The sequence below is a fragment of the Procambarus clarkii genome, chromosome 5 (genome assembly GCF_040958095.1).
Source record: "Procambarus clarkii isolate CNS0578487 chromosome 5, FALCON_Pclarkii_2.0, whole genome shotgun sequence".
In the NCBI taxonomy this organism is placed as follows: Eukaryota; Metazoa; Arthropoda; class Malacostraca; order Decapoda; family Cambaridae; genus Procambarus; species Procambarus clarkii.
The window spans coordinates 46,445,997-46,465,435 of record NC_091154.1 but is presented as its reverse complement, the minus strand read 5'-3'; the positions used below and the strand labels follow the sequence as shown (position 1 = coordinate 46,465,435).

Below are 19,439 nucleotides of genomic sequence, written 5' to 3'. Positions count from 1 at the left end.
AACACTGTAAAAGTGTTTGGTTTATTTGTATTTAAAATACATAGAGATATATGAGTCAGACAAAGATTTGAGAAGGCGCCAGTTGGTCGGCCTGAGTTTCACACCTCTAAGAGTTAATGACACCAAGTGACCTGAGGTCAGATCATGTGAATTTCACCTTGCTTCTGCTAATCTTATAATTGGAGCCTGGTAGCCTTCAAACATGCCGACGTTTAAGGAGTGGCTTGGTAGAGAGCCGGAGGCTATCTACTTGTGGGCGGAGTTCACAATAGGTTACCGGAGTTACTAGGTTCCCCAATATATACTCGGAGAGCTATCGATTCGAGAGCATTAACAAGGCAGAAGACCAGGCAGCAGAGCAGAACGACAACAGCCGAGACAGGCTGTTGGTCAGACGGGGGTGAAGCTGCCTAACAGCTGCAGACTCCCCCCCCCCCCCCCACCTCTATCCAGCTATAGGCAGGCACTTGGTGAGTTGAACATTAAGGTGACTTGGTCGTGTTTTACAAGTGTTGTGTGATGATCAGGGGCAGTCAGTTGTAGTGTTCTCAGGTTCTTGGAGGATGACTCACTTTACATATATAGATCTTGAACATTGCTTAAATTATGATACTTAGTATGTGAAATATAATTGAATTTATTATTTAAATTGCCTTTGTGTCCCCTAGAGTTGAGTTGAGGTGAGAAAGCCTCTGGGATTATTGGTTCCCTGATTTTACTGAGTACATGAAAGATGGGACATACTGATAATGACCTTGATAACATCTTTTGAGAATTTTGTGATACAGACAAGTTCCATTCCTTGTCTTGTATGTAATGGTCTAGAATGGATGGTGGCAGCATTTCGTCTTCTACTATCTACTCTTCTACTTCTACTATCTACTCTTCTACTTCTACCTATCTACACCTCTCCCTCCACCCCTCTCTAAACTCTCACTTTCAACTAATGACCCTCCTCGCACCTCCCACCTCCCTACCTCTCACCCCAAACCCTCACTAATTACTTCACTATTCATTTCTTTCCTTTCGTTTTCTCTTATACGTTTGTAGCAGTGAAATGTATTCTAGAGTTCTCTCTAGAGTTTCGGGTAGCTGCTCAAGTTACGGCGCCTTGTAGTCTTAGCACCTAGGTAGTCAAATACCTAGGTTACAAGGTGTTGAACGAGAGGGGTTGCCTTAGGAACTCTGGAGGTGCTCTAGAATAGTTAGCTAACTGGGGACGGGATAACGGACTAGAGAGAGCTGTTTCCCCCGGCCTCCTTAGTTAACTGGGGGGTGGAATAATGGACAAGTTAGAGCTATTTCCCCCACCCACCGTTACACTGGCACCACCATGCGTCGGCTGAGCCTACTAACCTACAGAGCCTTGAGGTCATACAAAACAATGCCATGCGATTTATATGTAGCGCAATGCGTTCCACTCCTAGCCTCGGCCTTCAGGGGGGGGGGGGACGAGCCTCACAAGCTCGTTCCCCCCCCCCCCACACCAATCACTCACAACCTTTCCTCACACGGGCTACAAATAACCTCAATATAGACCTCACTCTACTCCAAAACTATGAAATGCAACTTACTGTCCCCCCCCACCAATTCCACCTTGGCTTTTTGCAACTCCTAATACATCAATAAAACTGGAAGATAACATTCCAAAGTCTGCACCAAAGTCAGCCATAGCCTCAGTATTTGTCTCAACAATGACAAATTGCTACCCAAATACCACAGTGATTTATACAGATGGGTCTCGCATCATTATGAACAACGTACCCTCGGTCACTAGCGCTGTATGGATACCACAATACCATCTCAAGCAGGGATGGCGGTTACCAAACCAGCTATCTATTTCCACAGTTGAATTATATGCCTTATACTAAGCTCTCCAAATAATCACAACATTACCAGTTGGGATTTATGCAATCTGTAGTGACTCCAAGAGTGCGATTCAAGCAACTACGTACTCTTCAACAACGTGCAAAAGAGTTAGTTCACCAGTGCCTTCAACTTCTTCACGAACATGGATTGAACGGTCATGACACCTCTGTCCAATGAGTGCCAGTGCATTGTGGTATGAAGAAATAAATGTCTCTTTGATATCCCCAGAGTTAAACTTAATCTGTGTAAACACTCTATGCAAATAAAGAGACCTAGTCTATGGAACTCACTCCCTAACGAATTGAAAAGCTGTACAACTTTTGCCTTATTCAAAAACAAAACAAAAAGTACCTAATTTCATCTTCATAGTTCCCTACCTAGTGCATTAAACTCGTACTATCTCTAGTGCTACCCAATCCCAAAATATATGTACCTAAGCGATATAACTTTAGCATTTGTGATCATTGACATCATCATATATCATGGTTGTTATATATCAGGCGCAGACAGTCACAGTGAGAGGGTGAGTTAACTGCAGCTCCGTTTGTAGGAATATTATTATACCAATAATGGAAGGTGAAGTGAAGGAACTGATGGATCTCGTTGGAGCTCTAAGGACAGAGTTGGATTCCCTACGGGAGGAGGTACGACAACTGAAACAACTTCAGGAAGAAACAAAGAAGGCGACCGATATTAAAAAGACCTCGTCTTGGCAAGTTGTAAAGGACAGGGGCGGCCTTAAGAAGACTGGTAAAGCCACCTACTGATATCCTAAGGACTTCTAACTCATTTGCCGTGTTGGAGGACGAGTGCTGTGGTGAGCCTGCAGTTCGTTCGAAAGGCAAAGCAAAGAAGAGCAACGAAGCGCAGGTCCCTTAAGGTGCTATAAGGTGGAGTTATATATAGGCCACCAAACTTAAACAGGATGGAGGCAAAGCACCTATGGGATGAAATATCTAGAGCATCTAGGTCTAATAATATTTGTCATGGGTGACTTTAATTTCAGTGGAATAAATTGGTCTAACAAAACAGGGAATAATGAAGCAGAAGATTTTCTAGAGTTAATTGACGAATGCTTTCTTAGCCAACACATTAAGGAACCAACGCGGGAAAATAATATTTTAGATTTAGTGTTAACTAGCAGGGAAACACAAATTAATGACATCGAAATAGGGAGTGAGCTAGGGAACAGTGATCACAAAGAAATCAGATTTAGCATAGAATGGAATAGATCTATAGGAGAAAAATTCTGTTAAAGTGCTAGATATTCGAAAAGCTGATTTCAATAGCCTAAGAAATATTTTGGGTCAAATAGATTGGAAAGTCTCGGGCATGGGGTGTGGGCCGGTCTTGGAGCGGGACATGAACCCAGCGATAGGTGATGTAAAAGAGGATTTAGATGTGGATTCAAAATATAACTTATTTAAAAATATTCTAAACAAAGCACAGGAAAGTAGTATACCATACAAAATGAATAGATCGAATACTAATGACCCAAAGTGGATAACAAAGGATCTGGAGAACCTTATAGGTAAAAAGAGAGCTTGGTACAAAAGGATTAAGAATGGGGAAGTCAGTTTAGAACAGGAATTCGTACAACAGGTTAGAAATGTTAAAAAAAGAGATAAGAAAAGCAAAAAAGAAATTATGAAGTTCGTATAGCAGGCCAAGCAAAGGCAAATCCTATTTGCCTTTGCCTATAATCCAAGAGTATGACTTAACCAAACTAGAAATGCTCTACAACTCAAGGGACCCAGAATGTGGAATGACCTCCCAAATCATGTCAAAGGCTGTACCTCTCTCAACCAGTTTGAGAGTAAAACTAAGTACTACCTAATTAACTCCATGTAACCTACCTTACCCCCTAAATGTCAACCCATGTCTTTGTTTATTAATTGCTGTTTGTTCCCCAACTTGTACAATTGATGATTTCTACCATGTTCCTCCTTTTTTTATTTATTTTTTATTTATTTTTTTATTCCGTTTTTCAACACAATTTATACCTAATCCCAATTACTATTAAGTTTCAATCTAAGTTTTTCCCCCACACCTTGCCCGAAACGCTACGCGTATTAGTGGCTTTAGGTATTGTATGTAATAGCTCTATCTATAAATCCAACTTTATGTTTGCAAATCATTTATGTATGTACGTTTCATGAATAAAAAAAATATTTTGAATTTGAATTTGAGCTAGACCTCTTAACTATGATAATGCCATCTCTAGCAAGCACTGATTGATCAAACCATTGTTACGACGAGCTGGTTGTAACTTGTTCCTATCTTGCTCTAGTGAGGCATTTATTGTCACAGACCCCAGATCTTCGAGACACAGCTGATCGGACCCCAGACCTCTGAGACACAGCTGATCAGACCCCAGACCTCTGAGACACAGCTGATCAGACCCCAGACCTCTGAGACACAGCTGATCAGACCCCAGACCTCTGAGACACAGCTGATCAGACCCCAGACCTCTGAGACACAGCTGATCAGACCCCAGACCTCTGAGACACAGCTGATCAGACCCCAGATCTCTGAGACACAGCTGATCAGACCCCAGACCTCTGAGACACAGCTGATCAGACCCCAGACCTCTGAGACACAGCTGATCAGACCCCAGACCTCTGAGACACAGCTGATCAGACCCCAGACCTCTGAGACACAGCTGATCAGACCCCAGACCTCTGAGACACAGCTGATCAGACCCCAGACCTCTGAGACACAGCTGATCAGACCCCAGATCTCTGAGACACAGCTCATCAGACCCAGATCTCTGAGACACAGTTCATCAGACCCCAGATCTCTGAGACACAGCTGATCAGACCCCAGATCTCTGAGACACAGCTCATCAGACCCCAGACCTCTGAGACACAGCTCATCAGACCCCAGATCTCTGAGACACAGCTGATCAGACCCCAGACCTCTGAGACACAGCTCATCAGACCCCAGACCTCTGAGACACAGCTGATCAGACCCCAGACCTCTGAGACACAGCTGATCAGACCCCAGACCTCTGAGACACAGCTGATCAGACCCCAGACCTCTGAGACACAGCTGATCAGACCCCAGATCTCTGAGACACAGCTCATCAGACCCAGATCTCTGAGACACAGTTCATCAGACCCCAGATCTCTGAGACACAGTTCATCAGACCCCAGATCTCTGAGACACAGTTCATCAGACCCCAGATCTCTGAGACACAGCTCATCAGACCCAGATCTCTGAGACACAGTTCATCAGACCCCAGATCTCTGAGACACAGCTCATCAGACCCCAGATGTGAGACACAGCTGATCTGAGAATCTCCCTTATTTTCCAATAATTATTTAGTTTAACTCAGATTCGTTTGTTGTTTGAGCCCTCGCTATTTGTCCCATCTATTCTACAAACTGCTGAGATGTCATTACGTTGGAGGGAGACACCCAGCTTCTCCTGAAGCTTACCGATCACAATGTCAGTAAAGTTTTCACCTTCAGATTCATCAGGAAGTGATGACGTCAACACCACCACTGAGTCACGTAACTGTTGCTGCTCCAGTTGGTCTTGGGAGTTAGCTTTGTGATCAGTTAGCTTCTGGGGCTCCCCAATCATCTGCCTGGCTGAGTTTCTTTGCCGCGAGGCAAATTAATTTCCAGTGATTGGGGTCACTCGTTTCGTGATTGGGCTTTTCGTTTCACCTTTCCGGGCTTCGCGATTAACCCATCACGGGTACAATGAGGCGCATCCGATCCCTCGATCGTAGTTGTCCCTAAATAAACAACAACAACAACATAGTTTCTGTTTTGCATGGTTGCAGACGAGTTGTTGTGTTGCATCTTCTGTACAGTGGACTGTTTGCCCCTGGTTATGACGTCTTGGGATTGTTGAGTTGGAGGGTTTAATGGGCTAGGAAATAAGCGTCAAGCACCAAGCACTGATCCACGGTGGCAAAAACAAAGCTTGTGTTGTTAGAACTGGTGGCTTGGATGAATAGAAAGTTGGGAAGGCTGAAGTTTTTTATAACATGTTTGGTGTCCACGTACTTAGCTGCCTCTTTGGAGACCTACATCATCAGGAGGTCAAAGTTAGCTGTAAAGTCCAATGAGAATCCTCATAATTTTGGCATCATCAGCAAACATTGAGAAGAATGAGTCTATACCCTCTGGAAGATCATTCACATATATTAGACACAGGATAGTTTCGGGTACAAAACCTTGTGAGAATCCGCTAGTAACAACACGCCATTCTGAAGTCATTCTCCTCACAGTAACTCTCGGCTTCCTGTTGCCTAGGAAGTGCTCCTTTATCAACTAGAGCACCCTACCAGTTCCTCTTGCCTATTTCTCCAACTTATGCACCAGCCTTTTATGGGGTACTGCATCAGAGGCTTTCTAACAGTCCAAGAAAATGCAGTCGGTCCTCCCTTCCTTTCTGGCTTGATCTTTATCACCTGGTCGTAGAATTCTATCAAACCTGTGAGGCAAGATTTACCATCCCTGAACCCATGTTGGTGGTGTATCGCGAAGTCCCTGGTCTCCAGATGTGATACTAGTTTTTCCCACAATCTTCTATATAACCTTGCATGGTATACAAGTTAGGGACTGTCGTGTCACGAATCCACAGTAAGGCAGTGCACTAGAGTTTTCCTTCAATAATCAACGAGCCACCTGGCCTTATATATTTCAGGGTAAATAGGTCTAGGGTAAAGTGAAAGTCTAAGTAAAATCCACCAATTTACTGGGGAGAACTTAGCCACATTGACCCCGCTTCTTATATACACAAATCACTCTATGCATACTCACAATAAGTAACAATAAAGTGAATCAACACAAAGCACAAGTTATACTAGCTAGATGTAACTAGGCCAGAATCACCAACAACATTGGTACACTAGTCAACTCAAGACTGGCTGAACATTGTGAACATGGTGGGTAGTGAGTGACGTTACATAACCAGAGTGACGTCTAAATAATAAAATCTAAGCATGTTCATCATCACAGGTCAGTGACCTCTCACTTGCTTTTAGAAAAACTAAATTTCAATTGGACTGACATGACAAAGTTTAAGCTCTTCCCTAAATTAGGCAGAGTCCGCAGTGACTGGAAATACGACAAAGTCATTAAGTTTCTATGGAAGTTATTGTTCACACTGACCTGACACATGGCAAAGTCAAGTACTTGTCTTCAAACGTTAGAGTTACAATGGCTGGGAAAGTGACAAAGTCAGAAATCTCATCTCAACGGACAAGTCCAAGTCCACACAGGCACAATAATATGACAATAATTCTCACGTCCACATGTATGCACTTTCGAATAAATAGATAATAATAATAATAATAATAATAATAATAATAATAATAATAATAATAATAATAATAATAATAATAATAATAATAATAATAATAATAATAATTATTATTATTATTATATAATCTATATGATAAATATTACCAAATCTAAAGGCAGCTTATAAAGGTGATGGAAAGTCTTATGTGATGCTATTAGACCAGAAGGAGAGGTGGTCAGACTCTGGTACAGAAGAAAAATTATTATAAAAGTTTATGATATATTAATTTTCAATTGGTATTAGAAAACGTTTTGGAATAACCACTAAATTTAGACTTAGAAGACGCACAGAGATATAAGAAAAAACTTCAGCATAAGTCTTGTGATTAAGTGGACATTGCTAAATGATGAAGTTGAATAATTTAACTTAAAATTTTTATATGAAATTATGATAAATACAAGGAAGGGTTCGAACCTCAGACAGCCAGGCAATCCAAACATCTAGCATGGTTAATACAATAACCAATGAGCCACAACTGACTGAATGAAAGTATTGTTAGTCGTGAGACTATTTAACCAACACCCGACAGCACCCGGTGGCCAGTGGTCATAGATAATTTTCATCAAATCAAATAAATACAAGGAATGAACAGTTTCACTGCTTTAAACTAAAAGATATTCGGTATAATAGGCTTTGCTTTCTGACTCTGGGACCTGCATGTATATCATTTTAATGTCTAAAGTGACTTAGATATTGCTGTGACACCAGGCAGTTAATGCAGTTAATGGTGGAGGCTAAGTCCTGCTGATGGGGTGAAGTAAGGGTGTTTTGAAGCAGGGGTAAACAGGCCAGCCAGTGGGTTCAGGGTAGACGATGATGCCTTTCCCGAGGAAGGCGCCGCTGAAGCCAAAGGTTCCGTCAGTAATGATGTGATGGTCGCCCAGGGCCAGCACCGCCAGGTCCACCACAGGGTCCCGCCCTCCTGTAAATTACACAGGAGTCACTTAACTGATCATTAACCCTTAGATGGTTATAGGTGATGGCTTAAGTTACATGGCGAATGGTCTTCACCGGAGGTACTGTCGCGGTCATAAGGCTCTTTCATGTTGTTGTTGTTGACTAAGTGCGACGACGATCATGGGATCCAATGCGCCCCGGCTTACGCGTGAAGGGTTAATCATGAAGCCTAATGGCAAAATGAATGTCGCTTATTAGCGGAAACTAATATGCCTGGCATCCTCCGAATATGGGGGAGGTAAATATAACAGCACAAGTAAGTGTAATTATGTGCTATTCCTAGCAGTCAGGAATTGTACTTATTTTCACTTAGTATTAAACCGTACTGTCAAATATATTGTGAATATTTGAGTTTACCTGAAAAGGTGAATAGAAAACCACGACCTAACCTAACCTTCTTAGTGTATGAAGACAAGTATTTTATTGCTTCCTAATTACAATTAGTACTTAACCTATAGCTATCTTGATATTACAGTTTTATAAAACTAATAAAAAAAACTAAAATATTTCAATAAATTGTAAAGTAACTCAAGATATTTTCAAATTTTGTATAAAATCTCTATTGTTTAATAAAACTGAAAAAGAAATTCCTGATATTTAAAACTCGTGTACAGTTAATTGAACTTGAAAAATTCATCCTAAAATTCTGAATGCCTTAACAAAAAACGAGGCGAATAAATGGGGAGGTAAATGTAACAGCCCTATAAGTGCAATTATGTACTATGCATGACAGTCAGGAAATGTACCTATTACGTGTAGTATTAAAACGTACTGTCAATTCGGAGGATGTGTTGCAGCAAACACACAGATGGGCGGATGATTGGGGAACCCCAGGAGTCCCTCAGGGTGACGTACCGGCCCCGCCCCACACAGACAACACTGGGGAACCCCAGGAGTCCCTCAGGGTGACGTACCGGCCCCGCCCCACACAGAGAACACGGGGAACCCCAGGAGTCCCTCAGGGTGACGTACCGGCCCGGCCCCACACAGAGAACACGGGGAACCCCAGGAGTCCCTCAGGGTGACGTACCGGCCCCGCCCCACACAGAGAACACGGGGAGCCCCAGGAGTCCCTCAGGGTGACGTACCGGCCCCGCCCCACACAGAGAACACGGGGAGCCCCAGGAGTCCCTCAGGGTGACGTACCGGCCCCGCCCCACACAGAGAACACGGGGAGCCCCAGGAGTCCCTCAGGGTGACGTACCGGCCCCGCCCCACACAGAGAACACTGGGAGCCCCAGGAGTCCCTCAGGGTGACGTACCGGCCCCGCCCCACACAGAGAACACGGGGAGCCCCAGGAGTCCCTCAGGGTGACGTACCGGCCCCGCCCCACACAGAGAACACGGGGAGCCCCAGGAGTCCCTCAGGGTGACGTACCGGCCCCGCCCCACACAGAGAACACGGGGAGCCCCAGGAGTCCCTCAGGGTGACGTACCGGCCCCGCCCCACACAGAGAACACGGGGAACCACAGGAGTCCCTCAGGGTGACGTACCGGCCCCGCCCCACACAGAGAACACGGGGAGCCTCAGGAGTCCCTCAGGGTGACGTACCGGCCCCGCCCCACACAGAGAACACGGGGAGCCCCAGGAGTCCCTCAGGGTGACGTACCGGCCCCGCCCCACACAGAGAACACGGGGAGCCCCAGGAGTCCCTCAGGGTGACGTACCGGCCCCGCCCCACACAGAGAACACGGGTAGCAAAAAAAAAAAAAAAAAACTCTGGCCCCAACTAAAACGCAATAAGTCATACAGTGCCTCCCGGCAGAGCTGAAGCCGGCCGCCCACCACTGCTGAGGGCACACCAGGAGCCCACCACTGCTGAGGGCACACCAGGAGCCCACCATGGCTGAGGGCACACCAGGAGCCCACCACGGCTGAGGGCACACCAGGAGCCCACCACGGCTGAGGGCACACCAGGAGCCCACCACGGCTGAGGGCACACCAGGAGCCCACCACGGCTGAGGGCACACCAGGAGCCCACCACGGCTGAGGGCACACCAGGAGCCCACCATGGCTGAGGGCACACCAGGAGCCCACCATGGCTGAGGGCACACCAGGAGCCCACCACGGCTGAGGGCACACCAGGAGCCCACCACGGCTGAGGGCACACCAGGAGCCCACCATGGCTGAGGGCACACCAGGAGCCCACCACGGCTGAGGGCACACCAGGAGCCCACCACGGCTGAGGGCACACCAGGAGCCCACCACGGCTGAGGGCACACCAGGAGCCCACCACGGCTGAGGGCACACCAGGAGCCCACCATGGCTGAGGGCACACCAGGAGCCCACCATGGCTGAGGGCACACCAGGAGCCCACCACGGCTGAGGGCACACCAGGAGCCCACCAGGCTGAGGGCACACCAGGAGCCCACCACGGCTGAGGGCACACCAGGAGCCCACCACGGCTGAGGGCACACCAGGAGCCCACCATGGCTGAGGGCACACCAGGAGCCCACCACGGCTGAGGGCACACCAGGAGCCCACCAGGCTGAGGGCACACCAGGAGCCCACCAGGCTGAGGGCACACCAGGAGCCCACCACGGCTGAGGGCACACCAGGAGCCCACCATGGCTGAGGGCACACCAGGAGCCCACCACGGCTGAGGGCACACCAGGAGCCCACCACGGCTGAGGGCACACCAGGAGCCCACCAGGCTGAGGGCACACCAGGAGCCCACCAGGCTGAGGGCACACCAGGAGCCCACCACGGCTAAGGGCACACCAGGAGCCCACCACGGCTGAGGGCACACCAGGAGCCCACCAGGCTGAGGGCACACCAGGAGCCCACCACGGCTGAGGGCACACCAGGAGCCCACCACGGCTGAGGGCACACCAGGAGCCCACCAGGCTGAGGGCACACCAGGAGCCCACTAGGCTGAGGGCACACCAGGAGCCCACCACGGCTGAGGGCACACCAGGAGCCCACCAGGCTGAGGGCACACCAGGAGCCCACCAGGCTGAGGGCACACCAGGAGCCCACCAGGCTGAGGGCACACCAGGAGCCCACCAGGCTGAGGGCACACCAGGAGCCCACCACGGCTAAGGGCACACCAGGAGCCCACCACGGCTGAGGGCACACCAGGAGCCCACCAGGCTGAGGGCACACCAGGAGCCCACCAGGCTGAGGGCACACCAGGAGCCCACCAGGCTGAGGGCACACCAGGAGCCCACCACGGCTAAGGGCACACCAGGAGCCCACCACGGCTGAGGGCACACCAGGAGCCCACCAGGCTGAGTGCACACCAGGAGCCCACCAGGCTGAGGGCACACCAGGAGCCCACCACGGCTGAGGGCACACCAGGAGCCCACCAGGCTGAGGGCACACCAGGAGCCCACCAGGCTGAGGGCACACCAGGAGCCCACCAGGCTGAGGGCACACCAGGAGCCCACCACTGCTGAGGGCACACTAGGAGTCTACCATGGCTGAGGGCACACCAGGAGCCCACCATGGCTGAGGGCACACCAGGAGCCCACCACGGCCGAGGGCACACCAGGAGCCCACCACGGCTGTGGGCACACCAGGAGCCCACCAGGCTGAGGGCACACCAGGAGCCCACCATGGCTGAGGGCACACCAGGAGCCCACCACGGCTGAGGGCACACCAGGAGCCCACCATGGCTGAGGGCACACCAGGAGCCCACCACGGCCGAGGGCACACCAGGAGCCCACCACGGCTGAGGGCACACCAGGAGCCCACCACGGCTGAGGGCACACCAGGAGCCCACCAGGCTGAGGGCACACCAGGAGTCTACCATGGCTGAGGGCATACCAGGAGCCCACCACGGCTGAGGGCACACCAGGAACCCACCACGGCTGAGGGCACACCAGGAGTCTACCATGGCTGAGGGCACACCAGGAGCCCACCACGGCTGAGGGCACACCAGGAGCCCACCACGGCTGAGGGCACACCAGGAGCCCACCACGGCTGAGGGCACACCAGGAGCCCACCAGGCTGAGGGCACACCAGGAGTCTACCATGGCTGAGGGCACACCAGGAGCCCACCACGGCTGAGGGCACACCAGGAGCCCACCACGGCTGAGGGCACACCAGGAGCCCACCACGGCTGAGGGCACACCAGGAGCCCACCACGGTCGAGGGCACACCAGGAGCCCACCACGGCTGAGGGCACACCAGGAGCCCACCACGGCTGAGGGCACACCAGGAGCCCACCAGGCTGAGGGCACACCAGGAGTCTACCATGGCTGAGGGCACACCAGGAGCCCACCACGGCTGAGGGCACACCAGGAGCCCACCATGGCTGAGGGCACACCAGGAGCACACCACGGCTGAGGGCACACCAGGAGCCCACCACGGCTGAGGGCACACCAGGAGCCCACCATGGCTGAGGGCACACTAGGAGCCCACCACGGCTGAGGGCACACCAGGAGCCCACCATGGCTGAGGGCACACCAGGAGCACACCACGGCTGAGGGCACACCAGGAGCCCACCACGGCTGAGGGCACACCAGGAGCCCACCATGGCTGAGGGCACACTAGGAGCCCACCACGGCTGAGGGCACACCAGGAGCCCACCACGGCTGAGGGCACACTAGGAGCCCACCACGGCTGAGGGCACACCAGGAGCCCAAGACCCACCAAATCCCGGCACCTCTCGGTCAAGCCGGCGCCAGACACCGTCACCCCGCCTGGAGTACAAGCCAGAAAACGTTCGAAATATATCAACAATTTTGTGACCCAAGGCGATATGTGCGCCAGGCAAAGCAGGCCACTGAACAGGGATGCCAAACGGCAGTAACATAATCCAAAGTAGCAAAACAGACTATGATCCGGCAGCTCTCAGGCGGAAGTGTCCAGACGTCCACCCGTCGTCAAGGTTGAACCAGGAGTCCCCGGAGGTACGTTACAACCTGGTTCAATTAAGGCTGGAGAAACTTTACTCCCCCCCCCCCTCCCATGAAAATCCCCCAACTCGATACTGAGGCATGAAACAGGGTAAAAAGAACTCAGGACTAAATTTCTCCAGTATAATTCAGCCAGGCTACATATTATAAAAAGGACAAACTCAAACACACTCATGTACTAAGACAACACCACGTGACCTGCACCAGAAGGGAGACAGAGACTCATGCACTTGGTTATATAAGTAAAACACAATTAAAGGAATTCCCATTCAACTGGGAAATACTAAAATGATTGGCTGAACTCCACTAAATGTTATACAAATGAACAGACCATAATCCTACTTAACTTAACGGGCCATGCCCTGAGTCACTAGACCACGTCTCCCATCTACAGCTCCCGAGTACAGACTGACTCCAAACACCCGCGCTGCGGCCTGCCTGCAGCCTGCGTTCGGACAAAAGTGCTCGAACGCCTTAAGCCTAAATAATTCCTTTGCTAAGCTAGCTGTGCAAGGCTAACCTTCATTTACTTAGACACGGTAAAGCATAATCAGTTGATTATTACTGGAGCAACATAGAAGTAAATGAAGCAGTACAAACTAATTACACAGTATCTAACACTAGGCCTCCAGACAAGGAGGAGATGGTAGGCCTGGCCTAACGCTCACTGCTGCCACATCTACACAAGACAGAATGTAGCATGATAGATACATAAGACTACTAACTTAATTTACCCTCACAGACGAAAGGTTAAGGTAACACAGCTTCCATAAGGTAAGCCTATAACTGAAATACTTACATACACAAAAGTATAGTAACTAACAAACATAAACTTGGCACCATACCACATGGACGACATATGTGAAGAATGACTCACACTATTCCCCTCAGTAACTCATAAATCACTAATACTAATGAATATACAGCAAGCAACAACTATTTGGCAAGACGCCAAATCATCCATACACTTACACTAACGACTCAACCTTCCACAAACACAGTTAGGGGGGGGGGGGGGGAAGCAAGGAAGAGCAACACACATACTCTTCCTCTCTCTCACTCCACGACAAGGTTGGTAATATTAACCCCACAACAGCCGGTCCCAGCCCAGCTGGACCTACAAGTTCCACCTGACTCCTTGCTCGCGCTTCCGCACATATCCCAACATGAATAAAATGCTACCAGCAAGACATGTAAATATACTCTCACAAAACAACAATAATAGGTAAATAAGCACACTACTATCTTTATTATATCTAAATATATATAATACACTAATTACTACTCTAATAAACGTTACGGATCAGTTATTCATATAAATGAGATAAGAGGTTGGTATCAGTACCGTCGTGGTCAAAAGTCTCTTCCATAGGTTGGGGTGTGTGAACAACTTGGCAAAACTGCTTTTCGAGGAGCCAAGATGCTTCAAGAATTATCACATTTGTTTTTACATTATTAACAAAGTAATATTTGAATAATATTGTTGGGGAAAACTTTACGATAACATTTTAATTGAATGCTATTGAATTGCATATATAAATCTTTTTCCTGACGAATTGTAGCATATGATCAAATATAATCCCAGAAGCATTTAGCACAACGCGTAACATCCAATGATGATAGTAAACAACCAACTTTAATTAATAAAAGCCCAGGTCGCTTGTGTCATGGATAATATTAGATCATCAAACAGATTGCTATACATTGCTTTAATATTATCACCAATTATACAACTACTGTTTATTTCATTATGCACATTTAGTAGTTACATACAATACGAATTTGTATTGCGAATGTCCTTATTTGTGTTAAATATTAACCCTTAAACGGCGCAATACATACATGTATTGAAATCTATATGTATGGATTGTATACTGCTCTACATACATATTGCTATACATATATACATGTACTATACATATATACATGTACTATACATATATACAATACTCACACAGTTTCTCAAACTTGATCAACACTCAAATATTTTGTGCATAATCTATTATCAAATGCTCCAACTTTGTCTAACTGATCACCAACGTAACTTGAAAAAAACAAAAATTGTAAAATTGAATATTGAAAACTTCAGATTTTGAAATCGGCCGGAAAAACATAAAATATCACCAACTGTCCATTTGGTGTTATTACGCTCTCAGAATAGCATATGATTTTCATTTTCATAGCTTTAAATTTGGGTTTTCAGTATAGTTTACTGTAAAAAAAAATCGTCAATATGGCATTTGAAAATAGGTGCAAAATTTAGACAAAAAAAGTTATAACTCCAAACGTTTAAGGTTTATGAAAAATCCATTTTAGAGGAATTGTAGGAAAGAAAGCTGTGCACACTATAGGTAAATATGGTGAGAATCGGTCAGAAACTGGATTTTTGTTATGCTGATTATAGTTGAAACTCTCGTTTTAGAGAAAATTGAAGTTGAAGTTATCGACAATAAATAAGGTAGTTCAAATTGATTAATTTTCTTGTATTTTTAAATAAACATTGTTTAGCATTCGTAATCGAATATGTGAAAGTTGTGGGTCAATATGTAGTTGTGGGTCAATATGTGTTGAAATGAAGTCAAGAAAAACTAACTCCCCTCAAAAACAAAATATTAGGATAATTATAATAATTATAAAGATTTATAGGATATATTTAGGGTATACTTTATATAAGAGAAAAAACCCTAATCTGGTCCCTAATCATCAAAATAACCCAAAGAGACAAAGAAAACAGAGTTTGAAATCAATGAAAAAATCAGCCAAAAACATTTCAAAGTTCCAAGTTCTGCGAGTTGTGACTGAATCATTTGTTGACCAATTTCATTCCCTCTTCACACAATTAGGGAAGGGTATGCACTCTCCAGGATGTAGAGGTTACAACAAAATCAAATAATAAACAAAGGAGAAAAAAAATGAATAAGAAAAGAAAAAAATCCCCTAATTTTTTTTTGTAGACATTGGTGAAAGTAATAAATATTAACATTAGGCAATTTATTTACATGTTATATAACAAAATAGAGCATTATAACATACTTACTCATTGTTATTTGTGTTATTATGTATTACTCAGCAATGCTATAAAAGCTTCAGCTGCATAAACACTTTGTGAACACTTATTACTACTATTTTTCTTCTTAGTGCGTCGGACAGATGCTTGCAGTAATCTCTATATTACCGCATTATCCCTCAGTTCGAGTTAATAGGAGCTGTTCGCCTTATCAATAAAACGTTCATAATAAAAATCCTCTAAAATCAATTTCTGAAAATATTTTGATGAACCTTTCATGAAGCTGAAGCCAATATGTTCGGAATTTATATAACATTTAAAAGTAATTTTTGCATAATTCGAATATTTTTCGCCTCCAGGCTGCTTATGCTGTAGCAGCACATGGATTAAGCCGTTTTATTGGCTAATGAAAATGCAAATGACATCTGAAGCTTTGCTGGTTATAGAATGGGTGAGATAGTGTAGGAGAGAGCAGTAGAATGGGGAAGACAGTGAGAGAGCAACACTCACCACCACCACAATACTCACCACCACCACAACACTCACCACCACCAAAATACTGTTGGAAATTTCCAACACTAATATAATATTACTGTATTATTATTATAAACTAGTGTTAAAATATACTGATTACTGTAGTTACTAAAAATTTACTAACAGTAGGGTTCACATGAACTAATAATCATATCTGTATAATAATACTGGAATTCTTACGAAACCAAGCTCCAGTATTGCGTCATATTCTACCTAGTTAAACACATTTATATCCAGTGTGTTAGAGAATTGAATGTGATTCTCTAAAATCATCAGTATTCCGTGTGACAATTATTTACAGATAACATAACTCCCAAATAATTCCAAACCGAGAGTTTTTAGTTTCAATTGTTATCAAGTAATAAATTTAACGTCACGCGTGAATGCCATGGAGAAAATTAAAATCTTCTCCATTTCTTGCTTACTACCATAAGACGAGAAAGTAATAATATTTAACTCCCTAGAATTACAACCCAGTCTTTATTAAAGCATTTTAGCCACAACTACGCGAAATAATATTATTCATGATAAATAATTTCTGTGGCGAATGCGAGACGCGAGCGGAGAGGGAGACGCCATTGTGATTTGTGGCTCGAGGAGGACAAGACGCCAGAGTGCGGCGTGAAGTCACATGTTGCGGAATTGAGCAACAAGTTTTGGTGTCAGAATCTAGGACACGTTACCGTGAAGTTGTCAGCAAGATTTAACCTGATACTCATCAAAAAAATAGTTAATTTTGTTCTACGTGATCTGTCGTGACCGGCCAACTAAACGCGTCGACATTCAAGCCAAGCTATCAACCACGTGTTCGCCATTGTCAGAGTGGAGCTTGGGACGCGGTTTCGGCAAGCCTCAACTTAATCTGTACCCCTTAGCTAAGTATATATATAACTCCCTTTTGATGCATCATTAGAGATTGTATATGTCGGGGTAGCTTGTCGTTACATTGAGCAACCTCAACAAAACCCAGGTTAGTATTCTAACTAATTTATTTTCCATTTCCATGAATATACATATTTTAGTAGCCTAGTGCATTGCTACGTAATATCCCTTAAATTACAGCTCGCGTGTGAGGAATCCACGAGCTGTTACCTTACCCGTGTTATTCATCTCCCAGTGTTCTACGAGGAATTCCAGAGATCCCGAGGATGATTCGTAACTGATGTCTTTGAAAACGTCTTCAAGCTAAGACTTTTCGTATTCCCTTAATTCATCAAATTCTCATTATTTTATTTTATCATTTAATGGAATACTGTGTACACTGGAGATAATACGTGTTTATTAGAATGATTAATTTATGATGTTAATGATCTATATATTTACTGGTGATAAATTTTCTATTGATTTCTTTAATTGGTCATAAGATTAGGTTATTACACAATGAACTGGTGCACGAACTACACTAGTTCCTAGACGTATATGAAGTTCTAGCAATAACCCCCCAATGTAGGTGTTTGAGGCTTTGATTCAAGTAAATTATCAATACAGCCCATTAATTATTTAAGTGATTATACTTCCTAATATTTAGCCATAGACACTGGTTCTTCCTGGAATTTCTAATGATCACTTTTTTATTAGTTTCCCTCTTTTCTATAAAAGCGGGTGGTCCTCGTAATTGATTTCATTACTTTAATAATTAAATAAATAGAGTCAAGCCCCAAATGTCCCACAAATACTCACCACCACCACAACACTCACAACCACCACAATACTCACCACCACCACAATACTCACCACCACTACAAAACTCACCACCACCACAACACTCACCACCACCACAACACTCATCACTACAATTCTCATCACCACCACAATACTCACCACCACCACAACACTCACCACAACCACAACACTCACCACGACCACAACACTCACCACCACCACAACACTCACCACCACAACAATACTCACCACCACCACAACACTCACCACCACCACCACAACTCACCACCACCACAACACTCACCACCACCACCACAACTCACCACCACTACAACACTCACCACCACCACAACACTCACCACGACCACAACACTCACCACGACGACAACATTCACCACCACCACAACACTCACCACCAGCACAATACTCACTACCACCACAACACTCACCACCACAACAATACTCAACACCACCACAACACTCACCACCACAACATTACTCACCACCACCACCACACTCACCACCACCACCACAACTCATCACCACCACAACACTCAACACCACCACTACAACTCACCACCACCACAACACTCACCACCACCACAATACTCACCACCACCACAACACTCACCACCACAACAATACTCACCACCACCACAACACTCACCAAAACAACAATACTCACCACCACCACAACACTCTCCACCACCACAACACTCACCACCACCACAACACTCACCACCGCCACAGTACTCATCACCACCAAAACACTCACCACCACCACAATACTCACCACCACCACAACACTCACCACCACCACAACACTCACCACCGCCACAATACTCATCACCACCACAATACTCACCACCACCACAACACTCATTACAACCACAACACTCATCACCATCACAATACTCATCACCACCACAATACTCACCACCACAACAACACTCACCACCACCACAATGCTCACCACCACCACAATACTCACCACAACCACAACACTCATCACCACCACAATACTCACCACCACCACCACAATACTCACCACCACCACCACAATACTCACCATCACCAAAACACTCTCCATCACAACACTCATCACCACCACAATACTCACCACCACCACCACAATACTCACCACCACCACCACAATACTCACCACCACCAAAACACTCACCACCACCACAACACTCACCACCACCAAAAACTCACCACCACCACC

The 19,439-nt window shown here is 46.0% G+C and overlaps 1 protein-coding gene across 1 annotated transcript in view; it reads right to left on the bottom strand.

Annotated features, from left to right (window-relative positions):
* Positions 1-6,565: 6,565 nt before the first annotated feature.
* LOC138350768 (galactoside alpha-(1,2)-fucosyltransferase 1-like) overlaps positions 6,566-19,439 on the bottom strand; it is a 250,140-nt gene continuing 237,266 nt past the window's right edge. Inside the window, exon 6 of the mRNA XM_069302109.1 lies at positions 6,566-8,113. Coding sequence (XP_069158210.1) covers positions 7,926-8,113 — 188 coding nt within the window. The 3' untranslated portion in view covers positions 6,566-7,925. The remainder of the gene's footprint in view (positions 8,114-19,439) is intronic.